Genomic DNA, 24,793 nt, shown 5'->3' with positions numbered 1-24,793 from the left:
GTGGCGCTCACTGCTCCTAATTGGCAACAGGCTTTGCTCCTAGTCTTAAATTAACCCGTAGCTTTCCCGGACATACCACTGTGCCGACTCACCCCACTCCCACTGAAGCTGTGCATGTGGTAGATATTTGGACTATTTAATGTTATTTCTATTCTCACACCCCAGCGGGTCATAACTAAGCACATTTGTGTGCACAGTTAGCAGAACTTCATGGAAAGCTCCAAACGGTCCAGCGGAATTTCAGACCGTTCAGATTTAGTTTATAGAGTTTTTCACATGTAACCATATCACTCAAAGGGCAAACAGCTCTTTCTTTATTACTTGTTTCCTTTTATTTTGCCATTTATGTTGATGACAGGATCTTCCCTGTGGGATTGTAATAAACCCAGTCAGAATTTGAAATCTCTGCTTTATATGGCGTCAGAGCTTTGATCTGTTCTGTAGAGGGAGGACTTTTCAAACTCTGTGATATTGTAGAGCTGAGGCCAAAACTGCCTCTCCTGTAAAATGTAAACTTTATTACAGTTTATTACCACTCTCATTTCCCTTCCCTGACCCCACGTGGCTTTGATTAAAGCTTTAACCCACATTAGAAACTCTTAAACGTTTCCCTCTTGTCATTTTCATGGCAAAATGGGACACACACACACACACACACACACACACACACACACACACACATATACACACACACAGTGAACATAAGCAACTCGGTGCATCAGTGCTGCACCTTTTAGCAGAGGTTTGTTATGAATCATCCAGAAATGCTTATAAACAGTCCCATAATCAATGTATTGCAGTGTGCACATACACATCACACATGTAGCAGGTGATAGCAGGGTCGCACCAAGACAAAGTTGCTAATTTAATTTACTCACTTATGGTAAAGTGAGACCACACATGATTCTGACTGTTGCTACTGACATTAATTCTGTGCTTAAAGGGACAGTTCACCCTAAAATTAAAAAGAAAAAGAAAAAACATATCAGCCATTATGATACCGTCTCTCAAATATCATGGAACTACATCTCTCTCGGCTTGTGGTGCTCAAGGTGCCAGAAAATCCATTTGAAACTCAAAACTCAATCGCAGTGTCTCTTTACAGAAATCACACTGGTGGCCTCTGAGAAAGCATTGCAAGACTACCCTCTTTTTGCCCCTATGGTAAATAAAACACGATACAGTGCCATCTAGGGTGGTCCATTATCCAGGAGAACGTGATAAAGTGCTCTCTAGAGTTCCCTTCCAGTAGAGAAAATGTGATGCAATGCCTATGGGCTGCCCTTTGTCCTCTAAATGATTAAATAGTCAATAGTTCCATGTGTGTGTTTTTTATTAAAGGTGTAGTAGTTCATGTGCTTTAAATCACACAATAAAAAAAAATCATCTTAACCAGGAATTTGAGTGGTTTCACCATAAATGCATCACAAATTTTGGCACGCTGGTGCCCCACTGCATGCAGCTGGTGCCCTTTTTTCTCCCCTGCCCCTCAGAAAGCTTGAGTCCACCACTGCCCAATTATACAAGATAAACCCTTGACCTTGTTCATATATGATCTAACTTCTTTCTATGGTATAGAGAAATTAGTAGCACTACAGGTTAAAAGAAAAATGTGTTTTTGCTTTAGGGGTGAACTGTCCCTTTAAGAGGAGACAAACTTTCCATAGCCACAACAAGATAGTCAGAGCTTCATAAGGCAGATAATGTGTGTCTGCTCTGTTGTTTTCACACTGGGGGACATGACACCAGATCACCGGTATCTCACACTATCTGCTACCACAACAGATGTGTTATTAAACTTTAAGTACATGTCCCCCCATTCTCAAGTTAAACTCTATGAACTTGTTCTCATTCATTTATTATGCTTTTTTTTAATATAATTTAATTTGAACTTTATTTTGAACTTCCTCCTACTGGGGACACTGGAGCCTATAATGAAGGTATACTAAATGGTGCACAATATTCATGTTATTGTATTTATTTGATATGTAAATGTTAAATTACTTTAAAGTCAATTCAAAAGACTAGTAGCCTAGTCCTCTGTATGTAGAGATAGACTTTTGATTTGAATGCAGATGATGATTGACATCTAAAAGAATTCAAACTACATACAACAAAAAATTAAGTAACATTATTACATACTACAGCAGTAATATGATTACTTGATGTGTGCTTTTATTTGAGATTCAATGGGTTCATATTACTTACATTTTCAGGGTTTCAGGTGCCCCCAACCACTGTAATAATCATCCCCACCAAGGGGATGATGGTAATACTCTGACTTGTTGAATTAAATTTAATATTACAGCCTGGTCCTTATTGGTGAAAATTCCAAGAATGTAATTCCAAGACATTATTTTTGACAAAGTCTCTCATTATAATGACTTACAGGATATTCTTTTTTTTTTTTACAGTATCATAAAAAAAAAAGTAGAATTACTGTAGTTACTGTTGTATAATCAACATGTCTCTTAAACTTCTTAACTAGAAGAGGTCACTCAGAAGATCCAAATTCAAAAAACAGAAGTACTGCCTGACAGCAATTTTGTCAAAAAAGGAAATCTGATTCCAGTTAATAATTTCCTGTGACAAACTGCTATCTTCACTTAGACACTACTTTTACAGAGCAGCACTGATAGAGAGCTGAACACTGTGATGTCACTGTGAGGTCGACCTTTGACCTTTTGAATATAAAATGTCATCACCTTGTAGTTTTACCCTGTCAGATATTTGTGTGTAATCATACTGCCGTATGAAATCTTTAGCTATGACCAAAATTCTGTTTATTGACTGTGACCTTGTCCTTTGACCACCAAAAGTCCAAGGTTTGCTTTCTGATCGTCAAGAAGTTCCCTGTGAAGTGGTCTGCACAGGGTCTTCAGCCATCTTAAGTAAGACTACAAACTGTAGTGAACAAAAGTGCTCAGTTCAAAGGGAACTGTGATGTGATGGTATCCATTTTGTTTCAGTACATACAGTATATGAAGTGATTATATTTTGGCAGTCAAAGGTCAAAGTTGAAGGTTTCTGGGACGTCACGTCCATCCATCTCATTCTTGTGAGTATGATATCTCTAGAATATTTTATTTTATGTAGTTTTTGTATTTCTTGTTATGTCTTTTTTTAATGCCACATTGTAGGAAGCATTTGTTCAACAAACTTCAGTGAATACGAAAAAACTCTTGTAAATTAAATTGTGTCAAACCATCCAGTTACTGACAGTAAAAGGCAGTCAGGCCTCCTGAGACAGCTGCCGTGGCGGTGCGGCCCCCTCAGAGCTGCGGCCCTGGTTCACAGTGAGCTTGACCTTTGACCTTTGGTCAAGGAACTTATACTCCACCTGCACAAACGGATGTGGACTCCATATTTATGGTTTGTTAATGAACACCACATTCTACTTCAGACAAAAAAATGAAACTCAACAACAGTCTACAGTCATGCTCGCAGCTCTATGCAGCTGTCCTGGGCAAAGCAGTGCTTTGAGCTATATGCTAATGTCAGCATGCTAACATGCTCACAGTGATAATGCTAACATGCCAATGCTAAACAGGTACAATATTTACAATGTTCACCAGACGTGGGAGTAAGTCACCATCACCAGTGTGCAATCACTAGCAAGTCTCCAGTCTTAACCCTCAAGTCCCAATTTACTGTGGTCAAATCAAGCAGGTCAAGTCATCTCCCTGCTATAAGTGAAGCAGGTCAAGTCCTTGCTCAGGTCAAGCAAGTCATACGAAATTTGGTGATGATGATCCCTATCAGTTTCCGCATTTAAATCAGTTAAAAGGCATAGGCCATAAAAAGAGTTTCATTTTCAACATTAACAAAAACTGTTTCAGCCTGCTGCTCTGGTTCCCCTTCAGCATTTCTCCTCAACCAGTTAACCAGCCTGTTGCACGGTGTAGCTTGAATATACAAGCAGTTTATTGCAATGAATATTTCAATTTACTGTTACACAACATGTCAAACTGAGGCAGTTGCTGCCCTGCTAGTGACCAGTGACCAGTTAAGAAGAGTGAGAAGAGTGAGAAGTCAGCTGTAACATGGACGTACACCCTGATATTCTTCCCCTAACCCTAACCAGTCACTCCTCGTGCCTAAAATTAATCAACCCAAGAAAGGCATGAGTATTAGCCAGTCAGAGGCAGAGTAGTGAGGGTCATGACTTTTACCTCCTATGAAAAAAAGGTATCTCTAGCCCTATGTGAAACAGCAATTATTCACTACCTACTAAATATCTTTCCTACAAGATCAGACAGCACATTTGATTGTGACCAGTCCAAGATACGCCTGTGTCATCATCCTGCATCTCTAGAGGCCTCACCTGTCTGATGGATGGATTATATTAGCAAAGAAGAAGTGCTCACACAGATTTTAACAAATTTGTGAACACAATCGTAGAGAACAAACTTTCTGCGTGCACAAAAGAAATATTTTACTTGAGCTCATGAAAAATGGGAGTGTATAATAAGGTCCTTAGCAGCAGCACAGCACTGCAGACATGCAACATAATTAGAAGAGCTAACCTCACTCTACTTGACCAGAGATTATCTACTTCCTGATTTCTCAGGAACTTCAGCTGATACTTCTAGAGGCAGAGCAACGTCACATGCATCAGTGGTTACCTAAAGACTAACCCCTGAGTGTTTTCTGAGCTCACATGTGTGAAAGACAGAGACAAGGTAAGAAGAACAAATTTTATCTGATAGTATATGATAGTGAATGTTCTGTTAAAGAGGTTTGTGAGTTATATGTGTCTGTTATGGCAACTGTATAGTAAAACAATAAAATGCAAACGTGCTAATGTCACATCTGGACCTATAGTGCAGAAATATATATATTTCTTCCTTCTGTTAGTCTCTTGAAGAGTTAAATACTTGAGCAGCCACATCAGCTTTGTTTAGGACAAACACATGTCCTCCTAGAGCAGCCAATGGATGGTTGTGCAACTAATTAGAAAACAGTAAGAAGCTCTCGACCACAAGAAAAGAGAAAACATGTTGGTTTACTGTCAGCAGGCAATGCTTTCTGATTCCCTTCATGCATATAAGTCTCAATAAATCGCCTTTTGTACTCAGGCTTTGGCTTGTCGGCCTGTTAGCCTGCCTGTCTGTCTCCCGGCGGTTCCTCGTCATGTTGATGTGTGAGACCACAGCAGGAGACGGCAGCAACAAATCTGACATGCCTGATGAGAGCGCGGAATTCATAAACATATGTGGTTTGGTAATGCATGCTCTGATGAGCACATGTCCGGCACCGTAAATACAAGTACCAGTAATTAATATTGTCAGTGGGTACACCTCTGGATGTGTGTTTTATTGTGAGAAAGAAGTCACAGATACAGAAGTGAAGCTTGACTCTCACATGTGTGAGGCAGAAGTCCTAAGAGGCCACAAAGGTGAAGTTCACTTTCTTGATCCAAAAATTTCACTTTCATATGGAAACAATACTTAGCTCACTACCATCCTCTCCAGTCTTTCCCTTCTACCTCATTACAGTTTAATGGATGGTCTGTTTACTGTTCGGCATAAACACAGAATGAGACTGAACAGCACAGCCAGGACTGTATACCACTGCTCTTTCTTTTTTTGTGTGTGTATATGCACATTTGGCTGCATGTGTGTGTGTATATATATAGAATGAAGAAGAACAAGTGGTACAGAGAGCAATAAAAAAGTGTGACAGAGACTCTAAATTTATGTAAGTCTCAAACAACACATGAGTTACTGTATACAGGGCTGTATATGCACTTTGAATGCCTTGAGCTGCAGATTTAATGTATCGAATATATGAGCGTGAAGCTAAACAAAGCCAAACAGATGTCTGCTGTGCTCGTCACATATTTAGACTCACCTCCTCGATTTTCACTTCTAAGAATTTATACACTTTCTCAGATACAATGTGATCCAGTTAAAGAGGAGAGATTGTCTTAGCAAGTTCAATGCCCCTATGGTAAATAAAACATGGAAAAAGTGCCATCTAGTGTGCCTTTCCAGTGAACAAAACATGGTAAAAACCCTTGTAGGATCCCCTTCCAGTTGACTAAATGTGGTAAAGTGCCCTCTAGGATGCCCATCTAGTGGGCAAGACATGATAAAGTGTCCTTTAGGGTGCCCTATCCATTGAGAAAATATGATAAAATGCAATCAGCTGTTGTTTTTGGCAGATACAGTGAGCAGCTAGCTGGTGAACATAATGTAACATTTAGCAGATAAAGAGGCAGATATTTCCCTGCCTTTGCCTTTTGATCCAATGAGAGCTAAGAGGAGATGTACAACATGAGTGGCTTATGGTTTACAGGTAAGACTCATGTTTTAATGCCTTTGTTCATCATCTGTGATGTGAAAATATCAGATTTCCACTAGAGGATGACACAGAAGTGGATTTTCACTTCTGTGTCATCCCACTCTCATGAAAATACTCTGTTCCAACCCAATCCTATGATAGAGTAAAAAAATAAAAAGTCCTGTCCAGTCCCAATCCTGGAAAAATGACTCCCAACCCATCCCACTCCCCTTAATCCACAGTCCACACACGTCATTACACACATTTTTTATATATACAGACCCACAGACCTTTTGTTATATGATTCCCCTCCTGCCCGCTCCCGGGCCTTTCCTGTTCCAATTAAAAAAAAAAAGTCAGCCGCTAATTTCCACACAGTCAGAGAAAGTAAAAGTGTCCGTTTCATTGCTCATAGTTCAGGTCTAAAATTCCATGGAGCGCTGGGTTCACTGAAGTGTCTGACTGCGCCTGCACTCTTTCACTCTTCTCCACTTCCATCACTCATAGTTTTGAGGTGATTTGTGAGACTCGGTTTTAAAATTTTACAGCCTGTCATGCTCTTGCATTGACATGTGCAATGAAGTAGCTGATAAGCAAGAACCGTGACTAATTTAACAACCACTTTTTTCACCGTCTCAGTACATTAGATAATATTAGAATATAGTTACAATTCCCCTTATCTATAATTCTACATTCCAGTGTTGTCCCTGTGAATTTTTGTGAGCTTCTATCTGTTTTATCCTGTTATTGTAATGTAGACTGACAAAAAAAAAACAAAAAAAAAAACACTGCTTGATTTAAAGAATCTCTTGGCTGAGGCGTCTCTGACTGATTCTAATTGACTTTCGGGGGCCAGTCCTAGCTGGCCAGACTCGACTCCAACTGATCGTCATATAACTTTAAAAGGTATAAAATGTCAGTATTGTGTTTATAGGTTAATTTAAAGGCTGGAGTCTTTCCCAGCATCCACTGAGCAGAAAGAAAACTGAACATCAAGATATGTGAAGTGCAGCATGGTTCATGAATGACGGAATTAAGGTTGAATTTAGCTTCAAAACATCATACAGCAGCTTAATGAGATACAGAAAAGAACGAAAACAAAGCATGAACACTACAAAATGTGATTTCATAAAATATAATTAATGCCAGAGGTGAGAAGTTGTTAGCACACGAAGAAACAGACACAGTATGCATGAAGTGTCTGCTCATATTAAGATGGTTATTGTTGCCATACAACAACAGTTTATAATTCAACAGTTCTTGAGAATTCTGTCTAATCATGATTTACAAAACACTTAAAAATACTAAGACACCAACACTTTAACTCCAGCTTTTCGGTGAAAATGTGAAAATTCTTTTAGGATGTTCTGTGTGAAATATATGTAATTTATGAAATGTTTTGTTTTGCTTTAATTTTTTTTACTTTCTAAACTTAATCTGTGCCATGGGTTGACCCATTACAAGGTTTACAGCCAAGAGTTTGACCTTTTAAAATATTTTTTTTTTCAGCATAATTGAAGAGTAAAAATCTAAACTTTCAAGAATGAATGATGTATGTGAAATGATGTACAGAAAATATAAAGATATAATGTGCAAAGATCATTCACACTGCAAAAACATTATCGTATCTTTTAAAATGTCAGGATAGTTTATGTAGGCAGTCTGTTGTCTATATTTTGTTATTAGTTTAGACAGAGGTTCGTGTGTGTTTCCCAATATGTTGCTGGTTGTCAGACTGCACTGTGTCAACCTTGTTCATGTCACTTGATGTGAAGTGAAGAGATGCAGATAAGGATCAGAAAACCTTTCTGTATTAAACTCTCAGTACTGCCTCTACATTTGTTGTTTCCTCTGTCTATATGTACTGTTTCTAGTTTCTACGTGCCGCTGTGGCTTCACGGCGTATTAATGTCTATTGTTAATGACAGCCGCATATAGCAACAGTCTCAAAGAGTTGGCAAGAAGCAGATGGCTCATTCTTTAGTTTGCTTTTAAAGCCGCTCCACATGCAAGCTGTATTTCTGACCCTCATAGCTGGCAAAGTGCCGCCTCCATATGGACAAACCCAGACGATAAGTTCCACAAAGTTTTGCCTGATGAAAATCTTTGATCTCAATGAAGCCCCCTTTTTTCATAAATGGTCAGTCATTGATGCAAAGAATGTGATGCACTTTGGCTTGAGCTATCATCCACAGTTCACTTTTTAGTAGAAGAGTCTTTACGTCAAGACAATTTCAAGGAAACCACCACGCTGCTCGTCATCTCCTCATTTCAGCAAATTAAATTTAAAGTTGCAGTTTGTTTGACATTATTCCTGAACTGTATGTACTGTGGGCGGGATGTGGATCCAAATGATGCAGAGGAGGTTTTAAATCATGATCACTGAGTGTTGTTTGGTTTCTTCGCCTGTGACAGAGTTAACCACCTCACTCCACGGTAGATGAAGTTAATATGCTTGGTGGACCGGGACAAAAACAGCTTTGTGGAGTCATGCTAGTGACTTTGAACATATTTAGAAATAGAGATCACATTTCAGTTTCTTTTGTGGTGACAGATTAAGCACTCTTTGTATATTGTTTCTGCTTTTACAGCTATGACAGACAAATCTAAACTGTGTATGAGGGCGAGCATGTGTCCGAGACTGTTTGTATCTCCATACCACAAAAATGTCTGGTGGAGGCCTCATGCAGGCTTTTCAATGGATTTGCCAACTTTTCTGCTTTCTGCACGTGAAACTATTCAAGAACTGAATTCAAACTGAACTGAAATTACACAGTTTTTTCAGTTCCTGATGCTACTGTTTTAGCCTCCAATAATCCAGTCTCTAATCCCTTTACTGCTGCTAAACGTGTTTTGTTAAACATTTCTCAGATGGACGACATCGATGCCATGTTCAGCACCCTGCTTGGAGAGATGGACCACCTCTCTCAGGTGAGTTGTACAGCCATGCTGTGAGCTAAATGCTAATGTCAACAATCTAACATGCTGACAATGACAATGATAACATGCTGATGTTTAGCAGGTGTAATCTTCATAAGATTCAATAGTCTAGCCTACCAGCATGCAAACATTTGCTGATTAGCATTACACACAAAGATGAGCTGAGGCTGATGGGAATGTCATTAGTTTAATGGGTATTTAAACTAAACCAAATCAAAAGTAATGGACAGATTAAAATTTTGACCTGATGGTTGGAAAGTGAAGGGATCACTAAGATCATTACAGTTTATTCTGAAGGCTCATTTATGCTAAACATTAGATATGCATTCAGTACTCTAGGTTCATTTAATATCTGTGCACGTTTTCTGAGCGGATACGGAAAAAATGGGGCAGTACCCGCGGTGGTCACAGAGCAGCGTAGCCAATATCATAACAAGCCAGGCACGACCACAGGACATGACGAAGAAGTCATAAATATCTTAAAGTATTGGAAAACTTGTCATCCATTGCTGTGTGGGAAGATTTCCACATTTCGTGATGTATTTAATGGCTATATCGAGCACTGCTGTCGCCATGTTTGTTATTATCAGAGATTTCTGACTCTTTTTTGGGCTAACTTTTGACTCTGAACACTGATCTCTAGTGGATGTATTGCTTCACAACCATTCCAATGTAAAGGACGCACGCAAGTATATGGGCAGTAACAGTTACATCGTCTGAAATGGATGTAACTATGAGCCTAAATGTTCCTGTTGATGTAAGTTAGAAAGTTCATGGTTTTTAAGACATTTCAATCAAAACCAAAATTGTTGACCCTCTGCTAATAGTAGAGGAAAAGAGTAGGGGTCTCTAGGACAACTTCATCAAATGCAAAGTGAAGGGAGAAGCAAAAGGGGCTAAAGATTTAAAACTCCAGCATCACTTGTAGTACAAAGAACTTTATTGTTAGACCAGTGTGCTTTGGCTTGTAGCCTTCATCACAGTCACCATGAAACACATTAGAAACAACATAAATGTGGTGTGTATGTATCTTTGTGTTCTCACAAACCTCTATCACAGCCAGCATGACATTTTTCCAGCAACTTGCACTACAGTAGCTTTTCTTTGGAATCAAATCACATACTGTAGCCTTGGCTCCCCATGCACATCAGTGAGTCTTGGGGGCCCATGACCCTGTCACTGGTTCACTGGTTGTCCTTCCATGAATCACTTTTGGTAGGCACTAACCACTGCATACTGGGAACAACTCACAAGACCTGTTATTTTGGAGATTTTTGACCAGACTTTCAGATCCTTATGTTTGCCATTTTTTCCTGCCCCCAACTAGAAATGGGAAATACATCTGATACTGTCTAAAATGTGGCGTGCAAGTCCACACACTGACCTGTGATTTATCAACCAAAACTGGAACTTGCTATTCCCTAGCAGCATCCCTTACACGAGATATCAGTCAAATATTGTGTAAAAAAGAAAAACATTACTTAAACCACAAAGACTTCATCTGCAAAACAGCAATCAAATGAAAACACAACAGTGTGTAGACTGTGGAGCTATTTAAGTTTTTTTTTTTTTGTGATATATAATGATGAGAAAAGTCACATAAAGTTGTGTAACTAATATGTATAAGGTTATGTTACATGAGATTTATTTTTGTGAAGATGTATTCAGTAGATTACCTTATTTTCCTCCATTCATTATTTTGAATCAACATAATTCAGTTGATGGCAACTACATTTTACATTCTTTAATTTAGATCTGGAACTATAATATGACACACACCTTATATGCATGTAATGAAAGTGATGATTAAAGCTGGCGGAGTGATCTGTAAGAAGTAATGTGCCTCTTTCGTTGTTGGTGTTAAGTTGTCCTCCTTTGATTCGGACATTAAAGTGGACTTACACAGATGAAGCTGTTTCCGTGCTCACAGACCTACAGTAGTTTAATTCAGTAACAAGTAAGTTTATTGTTACAGCAAAGAGAACCCTGCCCTACACTGATGTCAACTCCAACATGAGCCCCAACACACCGCGGTACTACTCTCTCACTTGCCTTGTTCTTGGTATTGACTTGGCCTCAACCCCTCAAAGTCTTGGTCTTGTCTCAGTCTCAGTACAGTCTAGTCTTAGTCCTGACTTGGTTTCGATTTAGGTGGTCTTGACAACAACACTGATGAGACGTAAAGTTTAGGTATGAAGAGGAAAAAAATGATATTGGAACATCTCTACTACCAACACATCAAATTCAAGAACCGGCTGCTCACTTGCTGCCTAATTATCCCAACTCGTGACCGGTACAAGATAATCAATATTATTCAGTTCACTTGTCTGTGGTTTTAATGTTGTGACTGATCAGTGTGCTGTACATCCCATCATGCATTTCATCTGGAATTGTGAGAAACAGCACTGTGATATCAAACATTAGTTGCATTCTTTCTCAAAACATGACCAGATGAGCTGAAGCTCTCACCCTCTTTACACTCTGAATGTTCCCATCAGTGCTTTTGAAGTAGTAACAGGTTACAAGAAGTGAATCAGACAAATCACTCAGTGTTTACCTCCCTAATCTGGACATTATCTGATTACACATGGCAGTCTTTGTTTTGAAACTGAGCATCAGACAGAAATATGTAAAGGCGACACTGAGATGTGAAATCATCGCATCTGGATCAGACCGTGGGCGATCGCTGCAGATTCCCTTAAGCACACATAAGCTGCTCATCATATGACTGCAGCCCGCCAAGAAAAACATTACACGCTTCTAACTGATGCAACTTCAGCCTGAGGCCCAAATCATTACTGTCCATTTCAAAATTCTCCTTGTAAGCTAAATGAGTGCAGCCCTGAGAATGGGATCAATCTTTAAACATGACGTCAGGCGTGCCAGAAAAAGGCTCTATATGTCACTTTGGCATGCGTCCTGTTGGAAAGCCATCACAGTGACAAACACCACTCCACAGACTATTACCAGAGTTAGCAAGAAAAGCATTTTGATTAAAGCAATGATCCTCCCTGAGTCTGAGAAACAAAAGGATTTAAAGTAATTCCACTTATTGCCTTGATTGGGTCCATTCTCTGCCTTGGAGCCAGACGACGAAAAGGAGTGTTTTTCATCCCCGACTGGAGGAGCTCGGAGGTGTCATTTAGGCAGCAGCTCCAGCATGACGACATGTGTTTTCAGACACAGTCATCGGGGTTGAGCTGCGCGCTGGCAGGCATCGTTTTGTGTACAGGCTGGCAGTCTGCCCGGCTTGTTTATAGAATATGATTGAGCCTGTGGAGACTTCTGTTAATGATTACAAAATTACAGTCTGGATATCAGCCATTTTCTTTGTGATATTCACTTTCTTTAATAGGGACACAAATTCACTGATTTACACAGCTTGTTCCAAAACAGAAAGCGAGACTGTGCATCACAGTTTTGACGAATCATTTTTGTTTAATGACCTGACATATGATTTATTGTGTATGCATACAGTAAGCTGAATGCAATGTGTTCTCTATTATTGTTACAGCTTGAAAACAGAGCCTGATAAAGTGCGGGGAAACAAAATCACTGATAAATAACAGACTAGTGTAACATAATTTCAGTTCGGTTCAGTGGAGTTCAAGGACACATATGGCTCACTTTGATTTTTGAGGCTGGTCTTCAATTACAAGTGTTATCTGACTTCATAAACTGTGGCTTCTGTCAATGACAGGACCCCTGTGTAAAATGTATTTTCAATCATTTAATTTTTCACAATATACAGCTGTCATTTATAGGTGTGGACAAGACAGTGAGATGTTGTTCATTAACCACTTCACGTTTCTTGGTTGCAGAGTTTAGCACCTGGGGCGGACACACCAGATGTGGTTTCTGCCTCACAGAGAGAGAACACCTTCTCCATTGGCTTCACAGACCTGAATGGTGAGTGTTCATTTAGATGATGATGCTGTCATCTGAAGAAGTCTGACCCATGTGCTGGATTTTTGGAGCCATTAGGGAGCAAAAAAAATGCTGATATCCATACATCAGCTACATAGATATTATTCATACAGGATGTAGATAAACACATTTTTTGCAGCAACTCCAAAAATGAGCTGACTGGTGAAAAAGATGTGTTTGCACTTTATTGTCCTATTGTCCAAAATCACATGAAATGGCGCTGAAACAGCATTCAAGATGCTATTGTGTGCACACAAAATACAATTTGATCCCACGTTTTGGTCCATTTGTGCACACAACATGTGCAGAGAGCCAGCACAACAAGCAGCCTTGTTTATCTGAGTGCTGAGTAATGGGAAAGTTAATTGTTAAGGACAGTTCAAGCATAGAGGCTGTATTATGTGATTTTCTTGTGGTTGGTTAGTAAAACAAACATCCAGTGGAGGAGGAGTGAATAGCAGCAACAGGCAGGAGGAACTGCGACTGCCAGAAAGATGGTTGTGTTAACCAGGTAAACTACAGCTCACAGTCCGCTGCATCAGCACCTCTGCTGTCTGCAGCCGCAAGAAAAACAAAGACGGGACCAGAACTAACATAATACAGTCTCTGTTAACTCATAGTTCTTCAGAAATAATGTTTTCCTTCTTTGAAGTGTCTTCATAATAACATTTTTTAGATCTTATTTTTTTAGTCAAGCTTTAATGAGACTGTCCCAGAACAACCACAGTCTTCAGCTGCACCTTCACTACAGCTAAAGGCCTTGCTCACTGGTACCTCCACATTGTTAATGATGGAGAATCAATAGCCGTTTCATTTTGCCCAAACAGATTTGACATGCCGGTCCAGGGATTGAACCATGTGAACACTCTAAGGTTGCCTCCATAATCTCTAGGTGACAACTGTGCCCCTTTTCTCCTCAGAGTCTCTTAACGAACTGGAGGAAAATGACCTGGATGCTCTGGTGGCTGCCCTCGGATCAAAATCAACCCAGAATACCAGCAGTGGTTCAGATAATCAAACTGCAACACCAGCCAGGACTCAAGAGTCTGAGCCAGAGGCTGCGCGTCCCCCAAACACAGCTGGACCCTCTGGAGCGCCACAGATGGTAAAATCTGTCTCTCAGTGAAGGTCAGGTTGTAATTTCATGACAAAATATTAATTGTCCATATTTTGTGCTTTCAGGGCCAACCCCAGACAAAGGCAGACAAGATTAAATTGGCCCTGGAGAAGCTGAAAGAAGCCAAAGTGAGGAAGGTAAATCAGCTGTTTTTGTGTGTCTTTCTTGACTGTGCAGCTCTACAGTTGAAGTAACTGAACTCGCTGCCTGTCTTAGCTGATAGTGAAGGTGCTGATGAATGATGGCGGCTCCAAGACACTGATGGTGGACGAGAGACAGACGGTCCGAGAGGTTCTGGACAAACTGTTTGAGAAGACACACTGCGACTGCAGCATCGAGTGGAGCCTGTGTGAAACCAACCCTGAGCTGCAGATTGGTAAGAAGAGCACACACACATGATGTACCTGCACTCAATCACGCACAGGCATGTAGCACTGTTGCACACGTGTGCTCTGTCAAAGGCAGGGTTCTCATCATTTCAGAAAGAGGCTTTGAGGACCACGAATATCTGGTGGAGCCGCTGTCTGCGTGGACTCGCCACACCGAAAATAAAATCTATTTTGTGTCAAGACCTCAGAAGTATGTGATGTTCACAGACCCTCAGGTGAGTATGAGCGAGTAACTCTGCATGCATTTTCTTCTCGCCAGAGTTTGATTGTGTGGTGTAATGCCTAGTCACTAATTGGACTGTGCTTTTCTCACTGTGAAGTTATTTTACATGTGGAAGAAGAAGAAAGAGTGTTTGGGCGGGATTAACGATCAAGCCAAACAACTCTTACTCAAGGTCAGTTACCGTAAGACGCTCACACTTTACCTTATTACTGGAAGTTGCTGTTCATCATTACACAAGTTCACAAGCTACACATGCAGAACTCTAACTTTCATCTTTCTGGTCTCCAATGTCCAAAGTTTTATTGGATCATTAAAGATAATCATTATGGTTTGTACCTCCCTCCTAAACCTAAACACTAAAATTCAACTTGGAATTATTTTTTTTTTTATTAGTTGCCTCCCCCGTAGGGTTGGCATATGATGATGTCCCAAAGAAACATCGCGATGGACAATGATGTTGTTGCTGAGTTTATCAGGGTCTTTGTCTTAATTGTGCTGCAAAGGAAGAAGAAAAAAGAAAATAATAAATGGGACATGGAGATGTAGTACAAAGAACAGCAGCAACAGCTTTTTTTAATTTTCCCTCCCATATGTTAAAACTGGAATTTAGGTAATAAATCCATGGTAACTCTGAAGGGACACACTGGCATTGTCCATCAGGCCAACCTTCTCCCCCAGTTATTGTTAATGATTAATTTAAAAAATTTTGGATGTGGGGAATGAACTTTTCTCAGCTTTGAAAGTGAGGCGAGCTAGAAAAAGTTTGAGAACCACCGCAGTATGATGTAATGCATGAACCAGTTTCTCAGAATTGATTTGAGTATATGAATCTCTTTAATTCTGATATATTTCTCAGCTGCTAGAATGATGATCTTATAATATCTGACATGCAATTTTTAAGGTTACGGTCAGCATCAGGTATGATACCCAGGTTACTAACTTGCTCACTGGCTTTTAGAGTGTGTGATGAAATTATTGACCCAATTATCTACTGTATGTCAGTAATTCATTTTATCAGGCTGCCAACTGCGCTGAAGTTGTTGGGATGAAGAGAAATATGTAGCTGTCTGTCATCTGCATATAAATGATAGAATATGTTCTGTTTCTTAAAGATATTATTAAGTAGGATTGTGTTATTAGATTTTAAAAAGTAGTGGGCCAGCTATCGACCCTTGTGGGACTCCAGAGAGAGTTTGGAACTCTTCTAATTTCAAATTGTGAATGGACACTAAGAAGCTCCTATATTTAAACTTGGTGGAGAACCAGTTTAAAGCGGAGGTGTCATGGAGTCTGTGAATTGAAATTTGAGCTTAATATTCTTGACTCAACTGGCCCTTATAAAGTTAGAAAACCTAAAATCAAAGCTCAGTTCTCATTTTAATACCACTCCTGCAGTAAGGAATGGGAACAGGAGAGCAGAGCATAAATTAAAAAAAGTGTCCTGGTCTGTCGAAATACTAAAAAAAAACGTGTGTCAAAGCAGATACAAACATTTTTTCTGGTATTAACTTCAAACGCTGCCACAGTCTTATTTAACACAATAAATACAGGACTTAACTCTGCAGCTACAAATTGCCCTGAAGGTTTTTTTATTTACAAAACTAACACTATACAGTCCCAGATGCTCTTGGAGGGCAATGAGGATGGACAGGCCCTTCAGTGGTTTGGAAAAGCACTTTGGTCAACATTTGTTGTGCTCTATAAACAGTTTGGGCTGACTCAATAAAAAGTGCATTGTTTTAGAAACTGAAGAGACCGTCTATGTTTTTTTCTCTCTCTCATAGTAATTTCTGTTTTGAATTAATCTTTGTCCTCTGACCCTGCAGGAGCATTTCGGAGGTTCTGCTCTGATCGTTCCTGATCTTGAAGGCACACTGTACCTAAAGGAAGATGGGAAAAAGGTTTGGAAAGCACGCTACTTTGTGCTCAGGGCCTCCGGCATCTACTATGTACCCAAAGGAAAAACAAAGGTTTGAGACCAAATAAGTTCTTAACAATGAAAACAGCGTAAGTGTGCAAGTTCATGGTGCACTGATGACAACAATGTATTGTTGCTCTAGAGACAACTAGTAGGTGAGAGATTACTTTTAGCCACCTGTGTGGGTGAAACCACGACCCACACATCAGCCTGGAGAAAATTCTGGTGGGCATGACAGTGAAAGTGGTAAATACTCAGTTATGGTTATATGTCTTGAGGTTTGGCACAATGCACAGGAAAAAAGACCCACTTTATCAGCATCTTATTCACTGTCTTAGCTTGTAGTAGCTGTCAGGTATTTCAGTCTGCATTTTACCACCCACACAAACCGCTCAAATCATTGGCAAGTATGCAAAAGTGTGAATAATTAAGAATTTTACCAGATGTTATTTTTGGTAATGTTTTGATCATGTTAACAAGATCAGATCAGGTGTTGTACATTTACACAAACTACATATAAATGTCACTTTTTAACTAAGTTCATATTCCATTTGACTCTTTGACGTGGATTGTTTTCTTGCTGAGACTTAGATGAGAAGATTGAAACGCTGCCACTCTCATGTCTGCACACCAAATATGAGGCTGCAGCCTGCAGTTGGTTGGGTTAGCTTAGCATAAAGCCCGGGAAACAGCTTATTTGTTTGTTTATTTTGTTCAAAAAAGCAAAATGTCAAAATGATAAGTGGTATTTTTATGCCAAGCTATTCTCTGTAAACAGATATCTGCATATGAAAGCATTCTGGTCTCCATCTGCAGCCCATCTTTTGTCCATTTGGTAAAGATTTAGCTTTTACTGGATTTTTAATTAATCTGCATTCATATGCAGATACCCAAAATGTCCATTCTTGCATGCTAAGTTTGCTAACTGGACCATGAACAAAGACTGGCGCCCGGAAGAGGAAGTCTTGGCTCAGATATCCATTTTCCATTATCTGGATATCCACTGGCCGTGCTGGAAGCCCTGAAATATTGTCCGTTTCCTCCCGTACGCTGTTAGGCACATAACTCTTTTATTTATTCCTCCTTTATTGCTTTCCTTTTCTGGGTATGAAAAGTAATTAGTTACATTATTTATTATATTACTCCATTAATTTTGTTGTTTTGTTGTTGGTGACCATATTGTGCTCCAAAGTTGAAAAAGTTGATCCAGTGAACTGTGAAGCTTTTCTTGTGAGCTGTCCAGATGTCAGCTGTGGCGTCGAATCCATCATCACGTATCCTCTGTTCAAGTAGCAAGCAAATGTCTTTCTCTGTGGCAGTGTGACGTTACTTTTGTGGGTATTTTCTCTATTTATAATGCATCAAAGTGATGGAGTTGTTTTTTTTTTAGCTTTTTGGCTTAACCCCTTACACTACTTGTTAATGGGTTAAGTGATATTATTACAGTAACTAGTTACTGAGCAATGTGTTGTTGCTCAACACTGCAAATAACATATTGAGCTTTAAAGGTATTAGTAGGCATATTTTTACATTTAGAAGGTGCCGGGCTGAACGATTCCCTGTTTCCTGTTTCCTGTCTTTGTGCTAAGCTAACCAGCTGCAAAGTTGCTGTCACTGTACTTCAGTGTCATACAAGTAGAGCTGTGTGCACATGTATGTGTGTGTTAACCTTTTGTACCATATTGGACAGACAGGGGTGGTATCACCCTTCACATCTAACTATTGGAAAGAAAAACAGCAAGTATCTTTCCCAATATGTCAAACTATTGTTTTAAAGACATGTCTGCACGTATGTGTTGACACATGTCAAGTTTTTTTTTTAATACAAACTTTTACCAACTGTCTTGTTGAGGAGAAAATTAAAAGAAAGAGATGGATAAGAGAAGTACGGCAGCATTCCTTAAATGAAGAGACATTTCCCAAGAGAGTTTTTTCCCTGTGTGAAGTCTATGATGTCTTACATCTGAGCACTCAAGCGTAGCAGAAAGCAGAAAGGCATGAGGAAGAGCCGCTGAAATGAAGATGGACAGTGCGAATTGAGGCCACGCCGCTGTTAAAGAGAAACATGTCGTACTGTCACTGAGACAGAGCAGAAAAACGCCGCCCATTTCGGCTAACTCCAAAAAAAAATCATCCAAGAGGGAGAAATAGATCGAGGGGAAACTGTGTGAGGCAGATGTGCAAATGGCAAACATAAGAGAGCTGCAGGAATCATGTGAGGCCAAGGACACATGGACGAAGATCTGGAAAGGATGGTTCATTAAACAGGGGGAAAGAGAAATGGCCAAAAAGCAGACAGAAAAGCATCAGTGATGTTCGACAGCAATTTGAAATTGAAACAAAAGCTACTGTCATCTATGAGGAATAAATAAGTGCAGCTGTGATGATCAGGCGGGCAGAGCTGGAGAAAAGATGGGAGATGGAAGAAGAAAAGTGGTGTAAAACGGTGCAAGTCAGGAACAAAACCTTACAGACGTCAGAACAGAAAGTCAGAACAACAGTCCCTCTCTGTGGGTCACCTCCACTTCCAGGAAGCTTCGCTTTGTAGTGCCAGCAAACAACAGCATCTTTGTCAGTGTGGTTTAATGTGTGAACATGATGTGTCTCTGCTTTAAATAAAAAAATGAAAGGAACGCTGAAATGCTTTAGAGAGAAAAACAACATCTTTTCTTTGACGTGGGGCTCGATTGTTGACCTTTGAATATGAAATAAAGACAATGGCCTCACATTGAAATGCTGCCTTTGAAGTATCCTCATATTTAATACCCACCATACAATGAGATTGAGAAAATGTGTTTCTTCCACACAACACGCTAAAAACAACCAGAGCTTCAAGACAAAATAATGAACAGTCAGCGTTCAGCTACTCTAATTTATGTTACCTCTTAAAAGTCACTAAAAAACTGTTCTTTTTAATGTTAAAAATATTAAAAAATTTATCACCATGTGATAATTACTGTATGTTTTATACAAACTTATTTTCATGTGATTCCAATATGTCAGTTATTCTGCTTTTTTGTGAACTACACATTTACAGGATCGGAGACTTATTATAATATACTATATAAGCACCTCAGTTAGTCCAGACTTGTACTTAACAATGAATTGGTTCCACATTACGAGATTTCGACCTGTCTTTGTTTTTGTCTCTGCCCTGCAGTCTTGCAGTGATCTGGCCTGCTTTGTCCGTTTTGAAAAAGTCAACATCTACACCACCATCGACTACAAACAGAAATACAGAGCTCCCACCAACTTCTGCTTCATACTAAAGGTGAGCTCGACAAATGTGATCACCAAAGGTTTCATGAGGTAAAGGCACCACAGTGTATCAGCTGAGTGGATGGTACATGTTTTCTCTCTGTGTTGCAAAGCAACTTCAAGAATTTTTCCTCATTTTTATTTCATAATCTGCATCAGTTTGAATAACTAAATGGCTGCATTACAAAATTAGCACCTGCGTCCCTGGAAAAAAAAATGGTCCTGGAGAGTAGAGAAAAGTTAAGGCAGACAACTTTTTTTTTTTTCAAAGGTCATAATTGTAAACACATGAAGGAATTATTGAAACAAGATTTTTCTTTCTGAAAAATGGTCTACAATACTGTCAAAGCTGTTTTGAGCACTTGAGGGTCTTCTCAGAGTTGTTTGTAAATGCAGCCCAAAGCAGGTTGTAAAGAAACTGATAGTCAACAAGTACTTTTATAGAAAGTTAAAAAGAACTTTGAGAGAGAGCGTTCGAGAGGGCATGAAACCGTTGTGACACTTTTAGTTGCCCTTTGTCATTTAACACATTTTAATGTAGACCAGAGGTCGGCCTGACCAGAGTGCAGCGCTGCTGCTGCTGCTGCTGCTGCTGCTGGTTTGTGTGTATCTGTGTGTGTTTTTGTCTCCTTTTCGCAAGTCTTGTGATACCAGACAATCACAGATCTCACTTCCTACCGTTTGTCTCGGAAATCCTAAATGCAAAGTAGCTGCAAGAACGGCAGTGAGAACAGTCGCTTACAAGCCACCAAGGACACACCTGAGGCTGCAACTAATGATTATTTTTTACAATTAATAAATCGGTCAGTTATTTTCCTGAGTAATCAGTTAGTAGTTGTTTGTCTATAAAATGTCAGAAAATGGCAAAAAGAAGTAAAGAAAAAAAAAGTAAAGAACCCAGAAAATATTCACATTTGAGAAGCTGAAATGAGAATTTTGACGTTTTTCATAAAAATTACTCAAACCGATTAATCGATTACCAAAATAGTTGGCAATTAATCATCAGATTAATTGATGCAGATCCTGACACACTTTACAGGAAGAGATGCTCTTCCCCCATTCTCCTCAGAACCAATATGAAGTGCTGCTTAAAAGGCTGTTTTAGGGTTAAGACTTGGTTAGGGTCAGACTAAAGTTGAAGTTAAGGTTAGGGGGGAAGGGTCAGGAGTTAAAACTGTGGTTTTGATGATGATGCTCTGTTAAATGACACTTAATCCACTTCACAAGACTTTGTTTACATCAAACATGAGCATACACCGAATGGAAGGCTGACTATGATGACAGCGTAACGCCACACAGCTACGATCTTAACACTGCAGCACATCAAGTTGTCAGCAGTCACAAGAAGTCTTAGTGATGTTGGCAATGACAAGTAAGTTATGTTAAGGGGCAGTGAGATGATTGAAGAGAAACCCACAAACCTCAACTTGCTTTGCCCATTTTGATCTTTGAGTACAGTGTGTATTTTTAACAGCCTGCAGTCAGAACATCAAACAAGTGCTTCTTGAGCGTGAGAACCAGGACAAAGCAACAAGTAAATATGGTGTTATGTTTTGTGTGTGCTGTTTTTTTCATTGCCTCAAGGATTTTCAGTTTTTGTCTGTTTTTATCATTGAATGAAATTAATCAGGAGACAGACACATTTCCCATCAGTGAACTTTTTGTCCTGTTTTAAAAGTTACACCAGTGTTACAGCGTCCACAGTGCAGTAACAGCTTGGTGTGTACTGCCCTCTGCTGGCTCTTCTGTGTCACAAACAGCAAAGGCACAGTGTTTCAATTTAAACAGGCGATCCACCAATTTTATACACCGAGTTCAGTTTTCTCGTCACTACTGAGTTGAATTATGGGAAGTGTAGGATGCAGCGTTTCTGAAGCTGGACCCTAGAGACACAATGTCCCTAAACATCACTCTTCTCTCTGCCTGTCCTCTTTTCCCAGCATCCTCGGATCCAGAAAGAGTCGCACTACATCAAGTTCCTGTGCTGTGAAGATGAACACACACTGCTGCTTTGGGCAAACTCCATCAGAATAGCCAAGGTCAGATTTAATCTGATTTCTGTAACACAAATCACTTCAACATGGGCAGCTAAAGTAGATATCTAATCTAATTTAGCCTCCGATTTGTGAATTTATTTGACAAAAATAGTAAATATAAACATTTCACCACTGATAGAGTCATGTGTGTGTGTGTGTGTTCTCTCTGTGTGTTCAGTATGGGACTCTTCTGTATCAGAACTACCAGGCTGCAGTGAAGAAAACCTCCACTTTGCAAACTCTGCATGTTGCTGCACACAAAGGTAAGTCTACACATTGGAACAGGGTCTGTAAGAAATAGCATTTAATATCAAATAACATTTAATATTGATTATCTGAAAGTAGCAGTATATGACAGTCAAACCAGACACAAAATCCATAGTAAATGTGTGCAATATGAATAATTTGGGAACACATAAGTTGCTATATATGACAGTAAATCCACAACACTATTCTTAGTAGATACAAACAATATCACTTTGTATAAAAACCTCACAAAGACATGTAAAATGTCTCATATATAAAGGTTATGGGAAATTCTTACTTCTTCTTAAGTTCTTACTTCTTCTTTTCCATATGAGTAAAATTTGATTCATGGGTGACGTTTACTTTTGTAAAGTAGGAGTTTAACACATTGCATGAAGAAGTTACAGTAAAAAAAAAAGAAAAAAAAAAAGAAAAACGTGTTTCTTATAAGTGCAGACTGCATCATCTCCACCCAAAATGCCCTCCTCCAATCACTGAATCAGCTAACAGCAGGCCTCCAAAGGCGGTATTCATAAATTTCATAAAAATCTTAAATGAGTTGAATGAAATAGCAACAAGTTGAAGTTAGAATTATCTGTGGAGAAAGTCTGACATGTTTGTAAGTTCAAATAAAACATTAGTTTCTGATAATGCCCTGCCCTCAGTCAACCAGGCCTCTCTGTACATCCATGACACAGGCAGCGAGCAGAGGAGAGGAACAGAGACGGTGACGTAACCTGGCCGTTTTTATAGAGTCCTAATCTCACACCCTGCACGCTGCTGCATGCCACCGCCCAGAAACATTTAGAACTCAGCAAAATAAGGAAGTACAGGCAGAGGGCAGGGCCGCTGCAGATACACACACCACCACACACTTGTAAAGGGTTAGAAGAATCCTGCATAGTAAACCTGTAAGACCAGAATGTTACTTTTGTACATACTGGTAGGAGTTAACTTACTGCATATTTAAATCTTACAAGCCACATTTCTGGGTTTAATTCTCATTTGATTGTCTTTACAGACACATCCACCAATCGTGTTGAAGACTATCCACACGAGCCGCCACCTGACTTCATCCCTCCTCCTCCTCCGTCTGGACAGACACAAGTTTGAGACATATTTTGGCTCCTTATCAGGTTGGACTTCATCTACCCTGTATTTTTGCAGATTCAGCCTCCCCTCTGCACACATGGAGGGACAAATGTCTAACCCTGAGCCAATATGATGTTTCAATGATGCACTCACATGTAGTAGTGATGATGCATAAGAGCATATCTTAAAAGCTTTTATTTATTCTTAGATGTGTAATGATATTTATTTGTGTTTTGTTCTGGGCAAAATGTCTGCAGCTTACAAATTCTTCACACCCGTTCCAACAGCTTTACGACACACAAAACACGCACACACCTGTTCATTGTTTCAATGAGCTGTTTATTACAAAAAGACTGTACATAAATTTCAATGAACACATCCTATGTACAAACTGAGAGGAGAAGACAAATATTGGATTCTGTTCCCATGAACACTTAAGTTACTGTTTTTTTTTTCCCCCCCAACGTTTCATCATTAAGAAAACACACATCAAAGAAAGGCGCCTTGACCTGTGATGCCCTGAAATGCTAGACGTTAAGTGGTAAACATTACAAAGTTCTGCACGTCAGTGGTTGTCTCATGATTTCTCTATGAAAAAAGTATAAATTAATCCTTTACATACAAACTGCGAGCGAGCCTTCCTCAGCAGTCTCTGACACAGAAAACAAGTTGAATGCAAAGCTAGAAATACGTTAGGTAGAAAAAGTTGTTTTCTCACAAAAAATTACCTCATGATGGAAAAAATACAATCAAGAATGGGATGTAGTGGCAGATCATTCACTGTAATGACGTACAGATACTTTCATGCACAGAGCTGAATGAATACTGTTCATTAGACCGAGCCTTTGTTTGTTTGAAAATGTAACATCTGGATTAAATTCCCTCCATTTCAAAATAAAAGTTCACCTTCGATGTCTGTTATTCCCCATGTACATATGATTATGTTTGTTTATGTGGCTTGTTACAAACATGGATGATGAGGTTAACAGTAGTTTCAATGATATCTGACAGTGGGTTTTACTGGCACCGACAATCACTTCAGAAGAGAGCAGGCATCTTATTTTGCAAAAGTAGAAGAAATCAGCACAGAAGTCAGCAGTTTTTAAGACCTCGGGACTGCAATTCATTCCCCCACTGCAGTTAGCAGGTGTCATTCATATGTAGCACAAACTTTTTATCTGTGTTTTATCTGTATCTGTGTGTAGATAGACAAAAGCATACTGTAAAGGCAGACTGAATCTAGCTTTAGTACATTACTGCTGAGTCGCCTACATTCACTAACATGAGGTGATTGAAGACGATTACAATCAAATCTGATGGATGTACAACTAGGGGTGTAAATCACAGGTTTCATCATGATAA

At 39.4% G+C, this 24,793-nt stretch overlaps 1 protein-coding gene across 1 annotated transcript; it reads left to right on the top strand.

Annotated features, from left to right (window-relative positions):
• The first annotated feature begins 4,610 nt into the window (after positions 1 to 4,610).
• Positions 4,611 to 24,352, top strand: LOC146318158 (amyloid beta A4 precursor protein-binding family B member 1-interacting protein-like). The gene is made up of 13 exons (XM_084731727.1): positions 4,611 to 4,682; positions 9,157 to 9,216; positions 13,047 to 13,134; positions 14,073 to 14,257; positions 14,335 to 14,406; positions 14,486 to 14,645; positions 14,752 to 14,873; positions 14,979 to 15,053; positions 16,708 to 16,851; positions 19,960 to 20,070; positions 21,998 to 22,096; positions 22,272 to 22,356; positions 23,361 to 24,352. The coding sequence occupies exons 2-13, from the start codon at positions 9,157 to 9,159 to the stop codon at positions 23,450 to 23,452; spliced, it is 1,293 nt and encodes a 430-aa protein (XP_084587853.1). The 5' UTR covers positions 4,611 to 4,682; the 3' UTR covers positions 23,453 to 24,352.
• Positions 24,353 to 24,793: the final 441 nt, after the last annotated feature.

The sequence above is a fragment of the Lutjanus erythropterus genome, chromosome 12, assembly GCF_056507025.1.
Source record: "Lutjanus erythropterus isolate fLutEry1 chromosome 12, fLutEry1.hap2, whole genome shotgun sequence".
NCBI lineage: Eukaryota > Metazoa > Chordata > Actinopteri > Lutjaniformes > Lutjanidae > Lutjanus > Lutjanus erythropterus.
Note: the sequence above shows the minus strand (reverse complement) of the source record. Positions and strands in the feature narration are given on the sequence as shown.

Excerpts from the sequence above, each read along its gene's own strand:
- LOC146318158 (XM_084731727.1), top strand. The coding sequence starts at position 9,157 with ATGGACGACATCGATGCCATGTTCAGCACCCTGCTTGGAGAGATGGAC. Across the intron at positions 15,054-16,707 it reads CCAAACAACTCTTACTCAAG|GAGCATTTCGGAGGTTCTGC; the intron begins GTCAGTTACCGT and ends CTGACCCTGCAG. Across the intron at positions 22,097-22,271 it reads ACTCCATCAGAATAGCCAAG|TATGGGACTCTTCTGTATCA; the intron begins GTCAGATTTAAT and ends CTGTGTGTTCAG.